General features: G+C 49.9%; 1 protein-coding gene across 1 annotated transcript in view; it reads left to right on the forward strand.

The window, feature by feature from the left end:
• LOC119406582 (uncharacterized) overlaps positions 1-22,563 on the forward strand; it is a 52,080-nt gene that overhangs the window by 14,591 nt on the left and 14,926 nt on the right. Inside the window, exons 5-8 of the mRNA XM_037673318.2 lie at positions 5,759-5,818; positions 8,233-8,411; positions 10,827-10,990; positions 21,245-21,336. Of these exons, the coding sequence (XP_037529246.2) occupies positions 5,759-5,818; positions 8,233-8,411; positions 10,827-10,990; positions 21,245-21,336 (495 nt within the window). The remainder of the gene's footprint in view (positions 1-5,758; positions 5,819-8,232; positions 8,412-10,826; positions 10,991-21,244; positions 21,337-22,563) is intronic.

Consider the following 22,563-nt stretch of genomic DNA (forward strand, 5'->3'; position numbering starts at 1 on the left):
ATGCAAAAGATATGACAGGGATTTTTCTCCATCGAATTGCCTTCCTCAACTAGGTCTCACTACACTTGCGAAGCGTCGCCACGTTGAATGCCTCAAGTTCCTTTACAATCTAATCAATTCTCCCCGCCTCGACACTCTAGACAGTTATCTTCAGTTCTCCAGACCTTTGTCTACGCGGAGCGACCACGCCCTTAACATTACAACTTTTTTCACCCGCACTGACATGTTCAAATATAGCTTTTTTCCTGCAACTATTGAAGCCTGGAATTTGTTGCCCGGAAGTGTGCGTTGCTTACCACTGAAAGAATTTCTGGAAGCATGTTCATGAATGTTGATTTGCTGTTATTGTTTTGTTTTCTTTTCCCACTCCTGCAATAGCCTCATTGAGGCTGCAGTATGTAAAAATAAATAAAATAAAATAAATAAAATAAATAAATAAATAAATAAATAAATAAATAAATAAATAAATAAATAAATAAATAAGGGAATGCTGGGGCAGTGCAATGGATGCCCTGTCCCTTTGTTTCTTTTCAAGATCTTTTTTCGTGAAGCGCTTCCCCTTGAATTATCATAAAATGTCTCCCTCCTGATTTCGTTTTGCCTTTTCGTTAGTTACTCTGAGCCAGTTTTTTTCCATCGCTGCTATCCATTAAATCTTCTCCACCTCTCTGACTTTTCGCCTAACGATCTTTGTTGCCATGCCGCCTACACTGTCAGCGTATACTTGCTGGTGAGTCTCCTAGCTCTTTTTCTTCACTGTGATTCAACGCTCTTCCGACACGAATACCTTCTCTGCCCACCTACTCTCTTTCATATTCTTAAGCCTCTCTTGGAACCTCATTGTGCTCTGAGCTTCCCTCACCTCAAAACTTGTCCATCCCGTATCGCCCTTTACAGCCTCATTTGTCGTCTTCCCGTGAGCGCCCAACGTGAGGCGTCCCACAGTCCTTTGATTCCCATCCAGTCCTAATTGCACCTCTCACTTCACGCACACCACTGAGTTCCCAAATGTAAGCCCCGGAACCATCACACCATTCTACAGACCTAGAAGCACTTCGTACCTATTGTATCCCCATAATGCTCTGTGCTTCATTATTGAAGCATTCCTCTTTCTCTTTGCTGCCGAGGTCTTTTTCCTGTACCTACATGTACCCATCACCCTCCGAGGTACTTGTATTTGCTTACCCTCGGTATTTCTTTGCCCTGTGTTGACACCACTTGATCATTTGGGTCATTGAATACCATCAATCCGTATTTTGTTCGGGTAAATCCTAGTCCTAGAGCTTCACCTTCCCTTCCGCCTATATCCGCCAGGCGTTGTATATCATCTCGGTGGTCCGCAAGTGAGACAATATCGTCAACATAAAATAAACCTGGAAGCCGCTGCTCAATCATCACGCCAGCCTGTTTGTGCGGCAGATTAAAAGCAGCGTTGCTGCCTTCTAGCGGTTTTTCAATATTGACCATGTACAGCATGAATACCAGCGGGGACAAAGGACATACCTGTCTCAGCCCTTTACTTATATCAATGTCGTCTTTGCTTCTCAATCTAGGCAAACTGTATTTTCTCGTTGTATCTCCTTCAAAAGCTATATGAGGTCATCGCCTGTGCCCACTTCTTTCAATCTCTACCACAAAATTTCCCGATTAACCTTGTCACACGCCTCTGCGATGCCTAGGAAAGCCACGTACAGGGGCCTGCTTTTTATTTTAGATATTTCTATACGTTGAGTAAGAACTAGGTTATCGTCCAGCCACCTGCCGACTCGAAATTCATTCTGAAGTTTTCTCAAAATATCGTTATGTTCTACCCACGTTTCTATTTTTATTTTTACTGCCTACTTTTCCGACCTGTATAGTACCAAAGTAATGGTTAGCGGTCTATTCGAGCGAATGTTATCCTTTTCTCTCTTGCCTTTATAAGTTAAGCTCATTGTACTTTTTGGCCGACTGTATGGTGTTTGCCGGTCGTGTAAGCATTTTTCTACGGTTTTCAACAGTGCTTCTTTAGTGTTATGTCCTAGTTCGTTAACGAGGCTGACGGGAACCCGATATAAACCAGGGTCTGTGCGCTTTGGAATTTTTTCTGCAGCGTTTTTTCAGTTGAAATTATTAAGCACGACCTCTTCCTCGGCCGCTGCGTCGGAGCGTCCCTAGCGGCGATACGCTGAGAAACTTTCCGGTGATGTGATGGTGGCGCCCTCTCTCAGCCTAACGGCGAAGGTCGGCGACTGTTTCGCTTGGAACTGCGTCACCACGGATGGGCGCCGTTCGCTTTCAGTCTATAACTGCATTGCACTTAAAACTCACAAGGTCCCTTATACATTCGCTAATAGGACACGAAGGGGAAAGTTGCTCACTAATAACTGCGGCTCACACTCACTGTGGGGGATTGCCAAGAATAGAATGATCTAATAAAATGTTGTAAAACTAAAAAAATAGGGTCGTTCACAGAATAGAAACATTAAGAAATTATACCTACAAGAAGTTTCGGCGCTTGACGTAGTGTATGAAAAAAGCGAAGCTTTTTTCACATATTAGTAACCCGTTATTATCGCCATAAACTTATTCTCAATACTCCTCTTCGTCCCAATCCAGTTCCTCTTCAGTCGACTGTATTGATCACGATCGCGGAAAACGCCGCATTATTGCATCATGCTTCTGATGAAGGAAATAGGATGACTTTTAAGGGCTCGTTTTTTCGTGTTAGACACAATATTATTTCAAAAATAACAGGCAATACTGCCACGGAAGGTATAGGCGATGTTATTTGTAGTAATTAGGATATAAATGTGAAGAAAGTAAAGTGTACGAAAAGACAATTACCGGAGAAAGATTCAAACGTCTGTTATACTTAAAAATTACACAATTTCCCGCTAAAGGGGACCATGAGGCGACGCGAAGCCGGAGTACTTGCACGATCGCGTTTCGTTGGCGTTTGTTGGACATGCTACCGACCTCGCGTCGTGGAACGCGAAGAGGAACGCTACGCGCGTCTTGCATTCGCTCTAGCCTGGCCGTTAATTCTCACAGGGCAAGCGGGCAACGCGGTCGACAGCGTGCGAGAGGGGGGCAGCGTAGGAAAGGAGAGAGAGGGGGAGGGGGCGCGCATGCGCTGGCGCTCATCGCGGCGTTGCGGAGGAGAGAATTTCGGCATGTCTAGCCCGCGTTTCAGAGGAATAGTGGAAAGGGGGAGGAGAGGGGAAAGTGAATGTGGAGAGGGGACATGGAGAGAGTGGTAGAGAGGGGAAAGAGGTAGTGGAGAGGGGGAGGGGAGAGGGGAGGGGGGAGTGGAGAGGAGAAAGGAGATAGGGGAAGTGGACAGGAGGAGTGGTGAGGGGGAGTGGAATGAGGTGTGTGGAGAGGGTATGCGCATGCGCAGTAAGGGTGGTCACGCCGCACATCACCACCATCACCACCACCACCACCGGTTTGAACTCCCCTATACGATGCTTCGCATCTAAAAACACCGAAAGAGCTCCCATACAATCAGATGAGTACCGGCAATTATAGTTCCCATGGAACACCACCACGTCAATGCGAGGTGACCCTCATAATCTTTCGCTGTAGAGTTCCCCGGTTAAATTATTACCTGCATAAATCTGGCTTCTCATTAACTAATCTCTGTGCAGTTTGCAATGAAACGGAAACGACAGATCACTTTTTTCTATCATGGGGCCATTTCGCCTCACTCCGTAGAATGTTTCTGTAGCGAGGCCGGCAGTCGGGTGAAGAACAACTTTATGGCCGTTTGGTTAGAGCTATATAAAGAGAAGCGTGACGTAACATGTCACGTGATTACAGGTGTTAGGTGACGGCTGCACACCCTGCCGTGCTACATCTTCCTTCAATAGGGAACAAATTAATTATGCCTTTCTGGCTGCGGGTATCGACAGGGCTGGTGGCGAGTTCTGGTGCTTCGGCGTAGCTCTTGAGGAAAGTGGTCTTCTCTGGGGCCATCGTCGCTGTGCGTCGTCCTCTCCCTCAGGTGTTCTCTTGTGCGCCTGAATTCTCGACCATCTTCTGTTCTTATGATTGCTGACCGGGGCGTGTTTGCTGGCCTTAGAAGTACCGCAGGCGACCACGTTCGCTGGAGGGTGTCGTATGTGGACACTGGCTGGCCTGGAGAAAGGGGCGGTAGATCGTTTGTTCCACGGTTGTAATACACCTTCTGGCTTTGACGGATCTCCTGGAGCCTGCTGTGAACGGCTTTGCTTGGAACTGCCTCTGGTTCCAGGTGGCTGGTTGGTACAGGCAATAGGGTCCTGGTCTGCCGTCCCATGAGTCTCTGCACAGGGGACCTCAGAACATCATCTCTGGGGATGTTGCGCCATTCTAGCAACGCCATATAAAAATCAACCCTGCTGCGTGAACATTTCTTTAGAAGCTTTTTTGCCTCTTGTACGGCTCTTTCAGTCATACCATTGGAGCGGGGATGATAAGGGCTTGTCGTAATATGGGTAACGCCTAGTTGTTGCAGGAACTCTTTGAAAAGCTGGCTATGGAATTGCGGGCCGTTATCACTGCAGAGCTGCAACGGTAAGCCATGTGTGGCGAGCAATTCTGTGCACCATAATGTCAGAGCACTAGCAGTGCTCTGCCGGAGTTCACGGATTTCAAAAAAGAAAGAATAGTAGTCTACTATTATGGCAAATTCCCGGCCCTCATGGAAAAACAGGTCCATGCCAACAAATTCCCAGGGAAGCTTTGGGATGTCGTGGCTATGAAGAGGCATTTTGGCATTCCGCGGTTGATACTTCTGACAGACCCTGCAGTTTTTGCAAAATTGCTCTATCTCGCGCGACATATTTGGCCAGTACATGATGTCTCTAGCCCGCGCCTTCATCTTTTCAACTCCCGGGTGCGCAGCATGTAGCAGCAACATAATTCCGTGTTTCTGTGAAGTTGGTATAACTAACTTGTTGCTGCGAAAAACAAGACCATCCTGTGTGTGCAGTTCCTCTTTGTAGGACCAGTACTGACGAACACTTTCGGGCACCTCGCTCTTTTCAGGCCAGCTTGTTTCGGCGTAACCTCGAAGCTTGACCAGGGCAGGATCGTCATTCGTTGCCGCACGAAGGTCCCTCAGGCGCTGCTGCGAAGCTGAAATGTATTGAAGCACATTCACGTGAAATTGCTCCGTTTCTTCTTGCATGAGCTGTTTGCTGGGAAACCTAGATAAGGCGTCAGCTAGAAAAAGCTCTTTCCCTGGCTTGTAGATCAAGTTAATGTGATATCGCTGCAAAGTCAAACGCATGCGCTGCAGGCGAAGTGGACATTGATGAAGTGGTTTGCTGAATATCGGCACCAACGGGCGGTGATCGGTCTCAACAAGCACAGTTTCTTGGCCGAAGATATAATCATGAAACTTGACGCAACCATGCACAATGGCTAATGTTTCCTTTTCAATTTGAGCGTAGCGCTGCTGTGCCTCTGTTAGTGAACGTGACGAGAATGCGACGGGACGGCCGTCTTGAATAAGCACAGCGCCAACGCCCATTTGGCTGGCATCAACTGATAGGACGACTGGCTTATTTGCGTCGAAGAAAGCAAGAACTGGTGCATTTGCTAAGCTTTCACGCAACGTTTCATAACCCCGTTGCTGAGCGTCAGTCCAAACCCACGCAATGTCTTTGTGCAACAATGTTCTTAGGGGGGCAGTCACGTCGGACATGTTAGGAATGAAACGTTGTACATAATTCATCATGCCTAAAAAGACTTGGAGTTCCTTACAATTCTTTGGCTCTTCCATTTCCAGTATGTCCTTCACTCGACCTGGGTCCAGGCGGAGGCCTTCAGTGCTAAGAATGTGCCCGAGGTAGCGGACTTCAGGCTGCAAAAAAGTGCATTTCTTTAGATTAAGCTTGAGGTTGTTTTCGCGACAGCGTAATAACAAAAGTGACAGGTTGTGGTCGTGCTCCTCTTTTGTGCGGCCCCAAAGCAGTATGTCGTCCATTATCACGACTACGCACGGCAAGCCTTCCAGAATGCGATGCATAGCTGCTTGAAAGATTTCTGGAGCTGACGCGATGCCGAAGGGCATTCGAAGAAACCGATAGCGCCCATACGGCGTGCTCATCGTGCAGAGTTTTGAGCTTGATTCTGTTAGCTTAATTTGCCAGAAACCTGACGCTGCGTCGAGTGTTGAGAAGTACGTGGACCCGATACCTGTGAGGCTGCGTCTTCTAGGGTCGGCATTGGGTAATGTTCCCGCAGCAGCACTTTGTTTAGCGCCGTAGGATCCAGGCAAATTCTAACCTTGTCCTTCTTAACGACTGTAACCATATGGCTAGACCACTCGGTTGGCTCCGTTACCTTTGTTATGACGCCTTGGGTTTCCATGCGCTGCAGCTCGGCCTTGACCTTGTCCTGAAGAGCCACGGGGACTCTCCTCGCTGGAACGACGACGCCCACTGCGCCTGGCTTGAGCTTCATGTCGTACTCGAAGTCTTTTAGCTGCCCGAGTCCTTCGAAGACGTCTGCAAAAGGTTGCACTGGCGGGTACAGTTCTTGCTGTATGTCTCGCATACGGTAGATGAAGCCAAGACTTTCAGCTGCTGCACCACTCAAAGTGGCAGGGACGTCTTCTTCGACAATAAAAAACATTTGTTCTTTGGTTCTGGCATTGGCCGAAAGTGTCAAGTGAACTTGCGCATGCGCGGCTGTTGTGTGCCCAAAAAATGCTGTGAGCTTAACATTGCAAGCTTGCTGACGTTTATCTGGCAGTTTTGCAACATCGCTTCTTGAAATGACACAACAGTTGGCGCCAGTATCTAGCTTGCATGTGATGGGATGGCCCTCAATGTACACAGTTGCGCTCCAGTCATCAGTAGCTATTGCACCGACAGTCAACGTTTGTAAAAAAAAATCTGTGTCTTCTGCTCGTAGCTCTCGCATTTGTTGGCTGACGTTCCGCGGTGACCTGCATACTCTAGCGAAATGGTTCAGCCGTCCGCACTTTCGGCAGGTTTTTCCTCTTGCTGGACACATGTCACTGCGATGCATTTGAGCCCCACATTTGTAGCAAACATTTTTTTCTCTTGCGACTGCGTTTACAAAGGTGCCTTCACTGGATCCGGTTGCTCCACTTATCTCTCGAAAATGCTCTTTGCCTTGTTCATGCGCACGGCATATGTCGACAGTCTTTTCGTACGTCGGGTTTTCGGCTATCAGCCTTTGCTGCAGGCTCTTATCCGTTGTGCCCAAAATGATTCGGCTGCGCAACATGCTGTCTTCAAGATTCCCAAATTCACAGTTCTTCGCTAACACACGCAGTTCTGTTAGCCACTCGTTAAACGTTTCGCCTGCCTTTTGGTTTCTTGAACCAAATAGAAATTCTTGAAATGTTAAGTTGGTTGCGGGCTGTAGTGCTCCTCAAATTTCTTAATTAGAACTTCAACATCATTTCTGTCTTCCGCCTCCTCGAACTTGAAGGTAATGTATGCCTTTCGAGCTTCTTCGCCTATGGTGACTAGCAACGTGGCTGCTTGAACATCCTTTGGCTGATCGTTCAATCTTGTAGCGGTGGAAAAGAGCAGAAACTCACTTTTCCAAGTTTTCCAGGCAACCCAAGGGTCCTGTGACATCTCCATGGGCTTCGGGGGCGGTAGTAGTGCGGACGCCATCGACGCATCCGCTGGGTTTCGCTGCCACCATGTAGCGAGGCCGGCAGTCGGGTGAAGAACAACTTTATGGCCGTTTGGTTAGAGCTATATAAAGAGAAGCGTGACGTAACATGTCACGTGATTACAGGTGTTAGGTGACGGCTGCACACCCAGCCGTGCTACAGTTTCTGGAAATGCCGACTGGTAGGCTGGGCTTACAGTTTACTACTTCCAGCCTGTTGTTGTTTGGAGGCGATCAGTTTGGGGCAAGCCGCAGTGCTATTATGACTGCGCTACACAACTTCATTCAAGCTACCGGAAGAGTGCGCTGCTAGTGCTACCGACCACTGGAACCACATTCCCCCCCCCCTTTTTTTTATTATTCCTTTTTTTCAATCGTTATCCTACGGATTTTCTGATTTCTTAACTGTTTCACTTTTTATTTACATTGCGTTTCGTTCTTATTTCTTTTTGAAGTTTCATAGGGTTTACATTTCCCTTTATAATTGTCAGTGTGGCCAATTCCCCTCGTGGGTGTGAGCCAGTCTCCTTAAGGCGACAAACAAACAAAGTTGCCGCCGGCGGCAAGTTATCTTTGTGTCCGTGTTTGCATGCCCTGTCTCTTTAGGGTGACGTAAGAGATCGCGCTAGCTATGTTTTCGGTTGGTCTTTGGACTCGCGAGTCGCCATGGGTCGGACGCCTGTCGTACTTTCCAAAGCGAGCAGTGGCAGTACGAGGAACGTCGGCGCGCCCAAGAGCGCGAGTGTGCGCGTCGCCGTCGAGCCAAGGCCATCGACGTCACTCGGGTAAGTGAAGCCAAACGCACGGACGACTCCTCGCTGTCGGCACGCTTTCCTAGTGCTACGTCGAGATGCCGGCGGAAGTTTCTCGAGAACACTTTGGGTGGCGTGTGTGCAGTTCTGTCGGACGCACTCAAAAACATCCTCGAAATTTTACTGTATGTTTGTTTAATTTCAAAATGCAGGCGCACATACTCCCATTAGTGTTCCGAAAAGTACAGACCCAACAGCTTCACTGGCTTTCTCTCTCAACAAACATTTGGAAGGGCTCTAAATTTTTTAATCGGTACTCTGCGAGGTCTGAAGGTCCCGTTGAGCGCGACGTGGACACGTGATAACAGCAGTTAGGTATAGATCCCAGAGAAAATTTTACTATTCAAATTCTGGGATTTCAGGGTGCCAAAGTAACGAGGTGGTTATGCATTCGACCAAAGGCGCGACAGTGCAGATACGCAGAGGGAAAACTTAGGAAACGAAAAAGGAGCGTTCGTGTGCTAACATATAGGTGCACGCTAGAGAACCGGTTAAAATTAGTCAGTAGGCCCAACTACACTGTTCTTCATGATACGATCTCACTGTTGGCACGTAAAAACGCGCTATTTTATATACTCCTAAACTTGTTTCAATATTTCGAATAGAAATTTAGAGGAAGACGACACACGGGGACAAGGCGCAAGGAGGGGCTGTCGATGTTACGTGACAATCACGTATAAACTCCTTTTACTCTCAGTTATTGTCACGTGACAAATATTTAGTCCCTGTATCCATTTCCTGTTGGTTGTGGTGGTGCTGATGACGTTGCTACTTCGGGGTTGGTCTGGCAGACCCTGTCGGTAAGGTGTCCCCACAAACCTCTTTCCACGTCCTATATTTCGTCATCTAGAACTTATTCCATCCTATAGAAGAAATGCAGAAATGACAATCTGTTTAACGCGCTCGTTGGGAAACCCACTTTTTAAACAACTAAACTGTTCTTAGTCGATGATTACATGTCCGGGGTCGGCGCAGAACTGGTCACGTGGCCTATGGCCTTGTAGAGTGGCCAGAGCTCGTTAGGAAGGGGAGGGCTGCCTCGTGCTGCGATACGCGAAGGCGAGGGCGGAGGGTGTCGAGGGGTGAACCTTCGAGAAACGCGCCAAGATGGGGTGACGGTGAAGCGCGGTGCAGTGTAAAATAGCGTGTCAGTGTCAGAGCTCAGGAGTTTGCGCTTTCAGAATGGCGAACATATCTCGTTCTCCCGATGAAGAAGCCACCCGACGTGAGCATCGAGGCCGTTTCACATTACACAAAACAGAGCGATTTTCAGGCTGCGAATTCGCTCGTAGCGAAAAAAAACGGCCGATCGCTCTCGCCGCAGCGGTCGGCGGCGAGCAATCAACATGTTGGAAATGTTTCGCTCTGTTCGCAGCGACGGAGCGATTTTTCAGTCGAGACCCGGCGAAATTCAGCCGAGCCGGCCGAGCCGTCGAAAATGCGCCAACGAGTTTGTTTTGGTTATGTCCACTATTGCGCATTTGCAAGTGAATTTAGATTGGAAAGTGTTTTTAATGACAAAACAACCGTGCTCTTCGCTACCGGTGTTAAAAGTTAAGACTATCATAACGCGGAGATTCTTACATTACATTTGAAAATTATGCAGTGTCTGCAACAAACAACGGCAGCAAGCAACTTTGCGCGCCGCGCCAGTCGCAGAGCGGAAATCGCAGACCATTCGAAGTCCATGTGAAACGAAACCGCCATTAGCGGCGGTGGCGAACAGAGCGAATAGGGCGAACCGAGCGATTTCTCCTCTGTATTCGCGGCATGTGAAACAGCCTTCAGCGAGAGCTGACGCGAGAACGGGCATGTCGTCGCCGAGCCAACCGCGATGTTCGCGCAAGGGAGGCCGAAGCTAAGCGCCAGCGAACACTTGAAGGACATGAAAGTACAATATAGCCTGATGAATGACGGGCATGAGCTTCGCTGTTTCGACAGCGTTCGCGAAGTGGAGCTGGCTGGACTTTTAGATGCGAAGCATCTTATGGTGGAGTTCAAACCGGTGGCGGTGGTGTGCGGCGTGACCACCCTTACTGAGCATGCGCGAACCCTCTCCACACGCATCCTCTCCCACTTCCCCTCTCCCACTTCCACCTCTCTCCTTCCCCTCCCACTCTCTCACTTCCCCATCTCCCCTCCCATCTCCCTCTCCCCTCCGCGCTGAAACGCGGGCTCGACATGGCGAAACGCGGCTTCGCATCGCCTCATGGTCCCCTTTAGCGGAGATGGTGCGATTTTTTTTTAGTTCGGTCCGCAAGCGTCCGCCTTTCGGGACAGGAGCGCTTGCAGGACAAGGTTAAGCGCTCTACATCACCCACTTCATTGAACGCAGTGCACGATTTAGAAGTAGCACCTCTTACATTATTCGCGCGTCTGTTTTCACAGTTTCGCCAATATCGAAGCCTCATTGCCGGTCGGGCTCAATAAAGGCAAGCCGCTAGACAAATATTCGAGTGACATGGATGCTTCGCCATCGGCCACCTGGGACGACATCGAATGGCTGCGCCGTCTCTCGAAACTACCTGTGGTAGTCAAGGGTGTACTCACTGGTAAGTGCATCGGTTCTATAGACGGCACCGCAATGGTTCTACAAGTGGTACTGGATTGGGCTGTGTGATGCGTGCGGCTGCAAAACCGTGAACACGTGGCGCGTCAAACCATGCGGGTTTTCCTTCGAACGTTCACGTAACGCGCATATCATCAGCTAACCCATTATCTACCTATCCGCTAAATTGGTGAATTGACTTTTCTGGTTTTTGTTTGGGGTCGTCCCCGCATTCGTATACGCATAAAGGCAATGACGCTCTTAACATGCACAGGTGTTGAAGGCCAACCCCGGCGTTTCTTCGAGGTCAATGGGTCTGGATGAAGTTGGCTGGTTATATTCCTTTTAACACCTCCATGATTTATGAAAAATTACAAGCTTGAGAGATCCATGGATTGCTTGCAAATGAAATTTATATATTTAATCGAATCCCACTCACTTGGCTTCTCACAATTACTGGCCACATTGTGTGTGACACCTGTGACGACGGCCTGAGCACAGTTAACCGGAGATTTGCTTGCGAGTATCCTGGTCAGTCATTTACCCTTCTCTTCCTCTTTCGTTATTTTTCTTACGTATGACCAACATATACGCGCATTCATATAGCTCACGCAGTGAATTTGGCCACATGCCACAACTGAATTTTTAAGGGGCGAAGTTCCTTAGGGTGTGGGTCGTTCCCTTTTCTGTAGTAGTAGTAGTAGTAGTATGTATGTATGTAGCCAGCTCTAGTTTACTGAATTTCTCACTAGATGAGCACTTCACTATATACCATAATTTACAAGACAATCTCGTAGTGTTCCTTGATTTATTCACACTAAAAGACATACTTTGCGGGCGATATACTCTAGCGAGCTTTCAACTTTTCGTCTTAATGTACATGATAAAGAAACTATTTCTACGAAAAACGCAAAGCACACCTTGAGCAAGATGTTTGGCTAAATGGGAACATGAGGCGATGCGAAGCCGGAGCACTTGCACGATCGCGTTCCGTTGGCTTTCCTTGGGCATGCTATTGATGTTAACCGTTTGTGATACAATAAATTTTTCTGAACACCTCGCGCCGTGGAACGCGAAGAGGAACGGTACGCGCGTCGTGTCTTCCCTCTAGCCTTGCCGTTAATTCTCACAGGGCGAGCGGGGAACGCGGTGCTCTTGGCGCGCTTTCTCTTTCGCTCGGGAGCGGACACTTTCCCTGCATTTCACCGATCACAAAGCGCGGATAATGAAGGGGCCACGTAAACCAACAGTACAATAAAAGTTTGATGTTTAATATATACACGGTGTTTCACACCCTTTGCAGGAGGTGCTGGGCCAATTTCACGGAAGAGTTTCACGGTTTACCGATGATTCCCTTCGAAGCTTCACCCCACTAATCATCAATCACCCCATGGATATGCTGTGATTTTTTTCCCTGTTGTTGCTCGTATTTTACGTGGAGTTTCTCGTATTTGTTTTTATAATTTCTATTTAACACAGCTCAATCAATTCAGTGAGCGGGAGTGAATGTTCTGGAACCGACCACATTATGTAGAACTTTCTCGGTTCGAGTGGTCACAGCCGCGAATCGGCGCTCTCCTGCAACAATAACGAGTTGTTTGACCGTGCATCTTGATGCATGTCAGCTGTGTAGCCATAGGCATCAAAGGTATAGGCGTGCAGATTGGTCATTTAATTGGGAAGGCTTCAGCGAAAGGGTTATATACAAAAGCCTCGTTGCTTTTGTGTACAAAAAACTATCATCATCATGAACGAATATGTGCCACAGGAATCGGGTAAATCCAACACCTTACCTCAGGTCGACTAAAAATAAAGAAGGCAACAGAGGGGCAAAGCCAATTAGCTATACAGACGTAACCAGTAATTGAAAAAAGCTTTACTAAACCATCGGGATTAAGCCAGTGGTAAACAGCGTGGCCGCACGTTTCAGCTTCGCTGAAGCATATGTATGGAGTGCTTCCGCGGTACGTATACCAACGAGAGAATACTAGAGAACATAAAAGCAGCGATGGCTGCGAGAAGACCACGAAGCGATGGAAGCCCTACGCGAACGACGACGTGCCCGTAGATCTACGGGAGGTGTGAAAGCTTGGTTTCAGCGCCAGTTTCTGTCTCTGGAGTTTAAGCATCCGTGTCGTGTCTGTGACTCTTTGTGCTTTAACTCGAACCTCTCTGCGCTGAGAAGCAACCTAGAAGCAACCTAGCACAGTGGTTCTCAGAAGGGGGCCGCGAACCAATTTTTGGGGTTCCGCGAAACTCATCCTCGAAAAAGAAACCCGTTTTATGCGGGAACACTATGTCCCGTGAAAGTGGCCACTACCGATTTTAAAGCAAGAACTTTACTGGCCTAGTCGAGCGAGTTTCGCCCTGTATCACCACTTGGCCTTGAACGAGAAACGCATACCGCGTGACTAGCTGCATCCGCCGCCTCCGCTGCTCCGACCGCTGCTAGTATGACAAACCCCGCCTCGCCATCCGTGTCCGCGTGATTAACCACGTAACTTGCCACTCTCTCTGCCGTTTTGTCATGGTTATGCGATGGAAAGCTTAGGGGCGGCAACCAGCCTTAAGGGCGGCGACGGACGCCTCGCGCTCGACTTCGGCAACGGCTTCAGAAATTGACGAAACGACGGTACTGAATGCTCGCAGTACGGAACGTTCGACTAGCCATATGGTTTGGTTGGCAAATTGTCCTTGCGTAACTGAACCTAGCCGAAGTAGGCCGCCGCAAAATCAGCTTCACTGCATAACAATTTGCATTGCGGTGGAGATGACTTACGTTTCCCCTTCTCCATGAGAGGGCTGTAAATTTATTTTCGCAGTTTTCTACGACATATGCACGCAAGCAAGCTTTTTCCGTGCTTGCATACGTGAAGAGCAAACAGCTCGAAACAGGTTGAATGCGGCTGCCCACCGCACACCTCATTGAAAAGCCGTTCTTTGCCGGGGAGAAACAAAAGACACCTATTTACGCTGCATGTTGTGTTAATTTAGGACCCCTTGCCCATTTTCTCTCACTGCAAGGGGTCCCTATCATTTCTACCAGTCCAAAAGGGGTACCCGAAACATATATGGCTGAGAACCACGGACCTACCATCACCTAGCTAAAGCCTAGCAACGACCTAGACTTCAGAATCACCCAGCTTCTCTGCTTCAACCCTTGCGCGACATAGCGCAAGCTTTGCCATTTATTTTTTGTTTTGAGCCCAACGTTGCGGGATGGATCGACGCCTGTCTGTACTTTGATTAGCTGTGCGCATACCGTGGGCTTACCGAGGTCATCGACAACACTGACGTCCAAAAGGGAGCTTATAGTCCGACGTAACGTGGGCGCCCACGTTAGAGCACAGAGGTCAGTTTTATCGAAACTTAGTGCACGCTACGGTGCGATGAAGTGTCTGTCATAAGTAGCAGTTGTCGGCGCATACCTCCGGAGCCGCGCAACGGCTGACTATATAGCTTGCGGATACTAGGAGTACATATGTATTGCTTATTACAAAAACATGAAAGCGGACAGCCAACACTGCAAACTTGACCTTGCCCCGACGTGACGCCTGTGCAGGGTATTTCTCCGAAGCATTTTCAAACACTGGCGTTGCTCTGCGGTAAAAAACTCTGCTGCCAAGCGGAATGCCTGGGTTCGATTCCAGCTCAAAACGTCAGTCAGTCAAGAACTTTATTCAACGGTCCTGAGGAGTTTAGGCCGCCGGGGGATCCAGGGGGGACACCCTAGCAGCCGCTACCGTAGGCGACGCCCGAGTCGGGGCGGGAACGTGATGGCGTTCCGCCAGTTCTTGGGCCCTCTGGACTGCCTTGAGTTGTTGGTGGAGCTCGGAGCTCCTGAGTGCCTCTTCCCAGTCGGACTCACTGGTGAGAGGTCCCTGAGGTAACGCGGGACATTGCCATAGCATGTGCGAGAGTGAAAAATAGAGTTCTCTGCAATCTGGGCATTGGGGAGTGATTTCTGTGTTGTAATGGCTCAGTCGGCCGCGTGATAGGTACGATCTTGTTTGTAGCATGCGAAAGGCTACCGCTTGAGCACGTTCGAGCTTTGTGTGTGGTAATGGGTATCGGCATCTGTTGTTGCGGTAGTGAGAGGTGATTTCGTGGAAGGTTAGTAAGGGGTCGTTAAACTCTATGTCTGGGCCCAGCTCTTCGGTGGCTGATTGATCGTCGCGGCGGGTGAGCTCTCGCGCTCGGTCATGAGCCGTTTCGTTGAGGTTGGGTTGTCGGGAATGGGCGTCTTTGCCCATGTGGGCAGGGAACCAAGAGAGGCAGTGCGAACCCGTGTGCTTTCGTGTTTGTAAGATGTGGGCTGCTTCACGCGCGATGTTGCCGGTTTCGTAAGCCCGAATGGCGGCGCGAGAGTCAGTGAAGACGCTAGTGTGCGAGGGGTCGGTCATCGCTAAAGCTATGGCGACCTGCTCGGCTATGGCGCTCGTTGCTAGCCTAACCGAGGCGGCTGAGCGTAGGGCTCCATCGCCATCTACTACTGCGAGTGCAAAGGTGGAGGAGTTGCCGTATTGCGCCGCATCGACGAACACGGTAGAGCCGCGATTCGCGGCGGTACGGTCGAGGATAGCGCGAGCGCGGGCCAGGCGTCTGCCTTTATTGTGGTGTGGGTGGACGTTTCGCGGGTATGGGGTTACCATGTAGGTTTCTCGGACATATTTCGGGAGGGTTACTGCGCGTTCAAGGTAGGGGTGTGAGGACATGCCGGCTTCGTTTAGTAATCGACGGCCTGCCTTCGAGGAGGAGAGGCGGACCACTTGGGCTGTGGTCTGGGCCTCGATCACTTCATCGATGTCGTTGTGCATACCTAGTTGGTCGGGACAGGAGGTACTCGTGTTTTGGGGTAGGCCGAGGACTTGTTTAATGCTTTTGCGCATGAGTGTGTTCAGCTTAATCTTTTCCACTTTTGTCCAGTTGTGGGCAGAGGCGACGTAATTGATGTGGCTCATTAAGAACGCGTGGTATATGCGCAGGAGGTTGGCCTCACTGAGGCCTTGCCTGCGACCCGAGACTCGCTGGATCAGTCGGAGCATGTTTTCCGTTTTAGTTGTGATATGTGTTATTGTACGCGCATGGCACCCGGTGGCCTCGACTAGGAGACCGAGAATGCGTATGGAGTCAACGCGGGGTATTCGTTGCCCGTTTTTGGCTTGTAGTGCTATGGAAAGCTCGTGTAAAGGGGTTAGATTACGAACGCCTTGGCGAGATGGCCGGTACAGTAGCAATTCGGATTTCGTGGGTGACAGTCTCAGCCCGGTGTTTTGTAGGTAGGCTTCCGTGATATCGAGAGCGGTTTGAAGGGCTTGCTCTACTTCCGCCAGGGAACCTCCCGGGCACCAGATGGTGATGTCGTCCGCGTAAAGAGCATGGTTTATGTTGGGGATGTCGCGGAGTTTGTCAGACAGTCCCTTCATTACTATGTTGAAAAGGAGGGGCGAAATGACTGCCCCTTGTAGGGTCCCGTTGGGACCTAATGTGTATGTGTCGGATGTGAGTTGCGATACTCGTAGTTGAGCTTTCCTGTCTTGCAGGAAAGAACGGACGTATGCCTGGAATCTTTTACCGAGGCCAAGGCTGGCAATGGATTCCAGTATGAAGCGGTGGGAAACGGTATCGAATGCTTTGGTGAGGTCTAGGGCGAGGATGCCGCGGACATCTCTCGTTTTTGAGTCGATGTGCTTCTTTAGCAGTAACATGACGTCTTGTGTTGAGAGGTGTGGTCGGAACCGTACCATGTTGAATGGAAAGAGTTCGTGGTCCTCAATGTAGCGCGATACGCGATTAAAGATAGCATGTTCAGCTGCTTTAGCTATACATGAGGTTAGGGAGATGGGGCGTATATTGTCAAAGTTGAGAGGTTTGCCAGGATTTGGGAGGAAGACCACCGTGGCCGTGCGCCATGTTCAGGCACGTGGCCGGTTTCCCACATGTGATTTATATCTTTCGTGAGTAGTGTGATGGCTTGGTATCTAAGTTTCGCAACAGGCGGTTGGTTACCCTGTCGGGACCAGGGGCCGATCTACTGTTGAGGTTGTGCAAGGCTTCCCGAATTTCAGACTCCGTGAAGGGGTCATCGAGTTCGGGTATTGTTACACATTCTATTTGGGGGTAGTCGGTGGGGTGTGTGGTGTGTAGGGGAAGGTGTCGTTTGGCGATTTCCTCAAGGAAGGTTGTCTCCGTCCTCCCGTCTTTTTGTGCGAGTGAAGGAGACGGTCTATGGCGTGACTCTGGTTGTCTTTTGTTTGGCGGTCGTCGAGCATGTGTTTTAGGAGGTTCCATTTACCCCCGTTCGCATGCGGCCGTCGACTGCCGAGCAGAGTTCGTGCCATTGGAGTCGTGTGGGCTCCGTGCAGTATTGGGTGATGTCTCGGTTTAGTATTGCTATGCGTTTGCGTAAGCGTCTGTTGAGTCGTTGTGTTTTCCAGCGTGCAAGTAATGATGCTTTTGCCTCGAGCATGTGTGCGAGGTGTGGGTCCATTCTCGGGACGTCGAGCTCTATTTGTATGGTTTTCGTTGTTTTGGCTACGTCTTCCCAGAGTGAGGACAGTAGTTCGGTGAATGTGTTGTATGCGGTTGTGTTGTTTTTGCGGAGGGTGCGGAAGGCATCCCAGTCCGTTAGCGTGAATGTACGGGGTGGGGCTGTTGCGTTGGGTAGTTCGGTGCGTATGATGAAGTGATCGCTGCCCAGGTTCTCCTGCGTATTGGTCCAGGTATGGCCTGTGACGTTACGGGTGAATGCTAAGTCAGGTGTAGTGTCGCGGCGTACCGACGTGCCTAGTCTCGTAGGGAATCGGTGATCTGTAATTAGTGTGAGGGACAGGTCGTCTATTGCTCGCGTGAGGTTAGTGCCCTTGGCCGTTGCCTGGGGGTAACCCCATGACGGGTGGGGGGCGTTGAAGTCTCCTGCTATGATGAGCGGAGAGTTTCGCGCGAGGGTTGTGGCTTTTGTTAAGAGCGCGTGGAAGGACTGTCGATACTCCGACGGGGAGCTGTAAACGTTGAGAACAAAAACGCTTTGTTTTAATAATCCGTTTGGTATGAGTTCGATGAGTATCGCCTCTAGGCGGCTGCGGGTGGGTAACATGTCGTGTTCAATGAAAGCGAATTTCTTACTGATGAGTATGGCTATACCTCTCTTGGTCTCCCGTCGTTGTGAGATGGAGTGGTAACCCGATTGTGTGAGCTTGTCACATAAGGTTTCCTGCAGTAGTATTACGTGAGGCTTTTTGGGTTGCGCTTTAATGTACTGCTGCAGTGGGGTTTTGCGCTTCGCGCAGCTAGCGCGATTCCACTGCCAAATTTCTAGGGTGTCTTGGGTTGTGGAAGCCATGGTGATTAGATTAGATTAGCTGGCCCAGGCAGGTGTGCTGTCGGATCCGTGGGAAGTGCTTGTTTCGCTATGTGTTTAGCTTTTATGGTGGCTTTTTGCTCTAGTGCTTCTACCCGGCGTGACAAGGTGTGGATACTTTCGTTGTTTTCTCGTGTGAGAGGGGGGATTTCTTTTAGAGTGTCTTGTGATGTGTCGCTGTCACCACTGACCGTTTCTGAGAGTGAGGGGGCTCTGCGCTTAGGTTTGCTAACGTCTACCGAGGGTGAGGGTACAGGTTTAGGGGCTGTGAGAGCTTGTATCTGTTGCCTCGCATCATTTAGTTGCGTGGTGAGCTGTTGTGTGGTGGCCCGAAGGCCTCCTAGTTCTTGGCGTAGGGTTGTGACTATCTCGCTTTCATGCTCTGGCAATGAAGGCCGCGTTACCTGTTTAGTTGGTGGTGGGCTCCGTTGCGACTTTTGCTTCCCTTGGACTCGATCCGCCCATGTCAGCCCGGCCTGGCGGGAGGGGGAGCGTCCCCTGGAGCGGGAGCGGCTGTGGAGGGCGCTGCGACGTCTCGCTGCCGGTGTGACGGAGCGGCTTTTCCTGGATGCCGCGGAGGTGCTCGAGGTGGCGCTGGAGTTGCGGGAGCTGGCTCCGCTCGGTCCCCGGGAGCGGCTACGGCCACGTTGACGACGTCGGCGCCGTCGTTGTCGCACGATGTACGGAACTTGAAACTTGCGCTTGCAGTCCTTGTCGGCGGTGGGGTGCGGTCCGCCGCAAAGGGTGCAGTGGGGCTTACACTGGTGGTTCTCGGGTGGGGCTTTGAGCCCACACGTCCGGCACCACGTTGTGTTGGGGTTGGGACAAACGTCTGCACGATGGCCGAGGTTGCCGCAGTTGTAGCAAACCTCCGTGTGCCTGCGGAAAAGCGTGCATCGAATTATGCTCGCCCCGCAGTACACATAATTGGGAACTTGCATTCCTTGGAATAGGATGGTCACGGCTGGGGTGTTCTTGATGCGTTTCACCTCCAGAGCACTGGGGTAGCGTTTTGTGACGATCAGTTCTCGGAGCTGGTTATCGTTGAGGTCGAGGTCGATGCCTCGGATGACGCCTTTGCAGGTGTCGTCAGGTGGAGCCGGGTATACCGCAACTCGGTACAAGGTGTCTCGCAGGCGGAGTTGCTGTACTGCGGTATAGGCTCGTGCGTTTCGTTCGCTAGGGGTACACACGACGAAAATATTCTGGGTTACGTTAGGGCAAATTGAGTCTTCCGTGAGGTTCTGAGGAGCCAGGGCTGCGGCCATTGCCAGGGATTGCTCAAACTGCACCGGTGTGATTTTAGCCACGTTGAGGCCGTCTCGGGGCCTGACGATGATGCGGTATGTGTCCCTCGGTAGTTGAGGGAGTCTCGAGGTGGCGACGAGGCGTTCATACGCGCCTCTCGGTCCGGTGGTGCGGCCGCCGTTCCTTCGTCTGCCTCGTGTACTTGCGGGTCTTGCGTCTTGAGGTTGCTTAGCTTTGCTCTTGCTTGGTTTACGGTTGTAAGCCGTAATCCAGCCCGGGCCATTCGCTTCTTCAGGCGAAATTGCTTCGCCGTCTACCATTTCCATGGTGAACGGGGGAAACTTGCGGGTTAGGCCTAGGCCTACCCGCCTTGGTTCGCCGGAGCTAGGCTTAGCCCGTCAAGGTTAGCGAGGCTGCGGCGCGGTTAGCACTTCGGAAGGCAAAATATGGGGAAAGAGCCTACCCACCGAAATAAATCCGGTGTCCACGGAATCCGTGTAACCTTCTGCGTTCGTTGGCTTGAAATTTACGGTGAGTTGAGGTGAAAAACCTCGCACAGTCATTCAAGATAGCGGAAGCCGATGTTTCCACGTCCGCACTGGTCGGCTTCTTCTTCTTCTCCATCAGCTCAAAACGTAATCTTTATTCTTTGCGTTCATCTACGTGTGGATCATACCCACATTTCAAGGACCATGGTAAGCGGGTATGCGCCGCACGTGACTAAGACGAAGGGTTTCATGACGTACGCGAGAGTCATGTCCCGCTATTCATGTCTTCACCGTTCGAAATACGCTCATGTCCGTCTATGCCCATTTTTGTATGTGTCAAGTTAAAGGGGCCATGATGCCCAATTTTCGGTCATAATATTGGTTATATGGATTAATCCCTGTGCTTTCACAAACAAGCTCAAGAAAGTTTAGCGTATTTGCTCGAGGAGTTAATTTGTCATTGAATATTTTTATAAACACGCGAGCGACCCGAGAGCTAGGCAGCATTGGGACACTCGCAAGCCGTGACGTAACAAACTGGTTGCTTGGCGAGCGTCTGCATTTCGGCCAAGGATTTTTTTCGTCGTCAGATGCGCGTGCAGTGGAGCTATTTTAGCTTTCTTCAACTTGTCATTGAAAATGGACAATTTTTAGTGGCTGAAACGCTGGTAGAAGACGACAGCACCGCTCCATGCAGCACATGACGTCACACACGCCATGGCAAAATGGCGGTCACCGGCGGTAGGCGGGACTTGCAGCCGGCGACATTTAGGCCTCATTTTGCAATGAAATATTGTTTTAGAATCCGTTTTAATTATATATGCGGGTACAATAGACGCTCCACTTCCATCTTTCGCTGAAAAGCGCAGTGTGTTGATGACCCTGTCATGGCCTCTTTAAGGAGGCGTCCACGAGAGCGCCCGGACGTGGGCGTCTCGGTATATAGACAGACAGGATCGAAGTGCCTTCGGCCCACAAGAAAATGCTTCCCATTTCAGAACAATTAAAGCAAGAGTGGCATAATGCAAAGATAACAGCTATAGGACGTAACATAGATGCGGGGCGAACCGCCTAGCCTTCATCTCACGGGCTTTTTTCCTGTGCCGCCGTCAACTAAGATACCGCACACTCTGAGATTACATTCAAACTTTTCGGATTGCAGCCGAAGCGGCACTCGCAGCACACCGGCATGGTGCAGCAGCTGTGATCGTATCCAACCATGGTGGCCGCCAACTGGACGGAACTCCGGCCACGGTGAGTGAGGCATGCACAATGATCAAAGACTACGAAAACAGCGGAAACAAGGCTTCCAAAGTCTTTGAAACAGCGTCATGGAGCTACAGATTACTATAGATCTCTGAGCTATGGATCACGTTTCCCGCATGGAGCAACGCGCAGCGTCGAACTTCATAGCTTTGATGTATTCCTAGCTGTGACGTTCCCTTCCTAGCTGTGACATGTGCGGACTGCGGTTTAAATCTCATATCAGCTAGCAGCGCTAGTGGTGACCTCGCGAATTTGCACAATTCTAACTTGCACCCCGTTTAACTGCTGCGATGCGAGATGACAGTGCTAACGGGTTGCCACAGCGGTGTCTTTATATGCAACAGAAATATTGGTGTTTCTCGACCATTCAGTGGCGGCACGCGCTGCCGCTGAATGAGGAGTGGCCGAGCAACTAACATAAAGAAACCCTTTATTCAAATGGGCGCATGCTTATATACATAAGGCGACACTGGTGTCACCATGAGCAGTTATCAAGAAACCGAAGCCAGATGCAACATATTTCCCTCCTTACAAAAAAAGACCTGCAAGGAAGAGTAATATAGCAAGTTAGTGGATGTACACAGAAGGCTGTGTACATTAACAACAACGTATTTGTGTCATATGCTTAGCTATATAGAAGTATGCAAAAAATGAATGAATAAATAATTAGCTATTTGAAAGATATGGACACTTCAAAGGTATGAAACACTCGCGAATAGTCTCCCGGGCAGAATGTCTTACAGCACATACAAGATTAATTAGAACTAACACAGACGCCCCCTATACTTTCCTTGGCTTTCATGTCTGTTAGTTCTAATAATGTTGTGTGTAGCAAAGAAAATCGAGACCTTTAAAATTACCCTTCTTTCGTTCATTCATAGTGAGGGTCTCGTTATGGCATACCGGATGCCTTCAGGTAGTATGCGAGGGATTATTGGTCAGCTACCAGCTCGTAAAAAGATTACGTGCTTCGTGACGTCAGCAGGCAGAAAAAGAGTGTTCCACACTCGCCGTCATGGCTGCGATCGGCGCTGACTAACACTGCTAGGTTTAAATGCACATATATACCCCATAAAGTGGACGGCAGGATGACCGCCACCGTGGCTCGGTGGTAGGGCATCGGTCGCGTTATTCGAAGATCGCAGGTTCAGTCCCTTCCGGCCGCGGTTTACCTTTTCGTCCACTTTACTTTCTTCGCATTTACATCTTAATTAC

The sequence above is a fragment of the Rhipicephalus sanguineus genome, chromosome 10 (assembly GCF_013339695.2).
Source record: "Rhipicephalus sanguineus isolate Rsan-2018 chromosome 10, BIME_Rsan_1.4, whole genome shotgun sequence".
Lineage (NCBI taxonomy): Eukaryota > Metazoa > Arthropoda > Arachnida > Ixodida > Ixodidae > Rhipicephalus > Rhipicephalus sanguineus.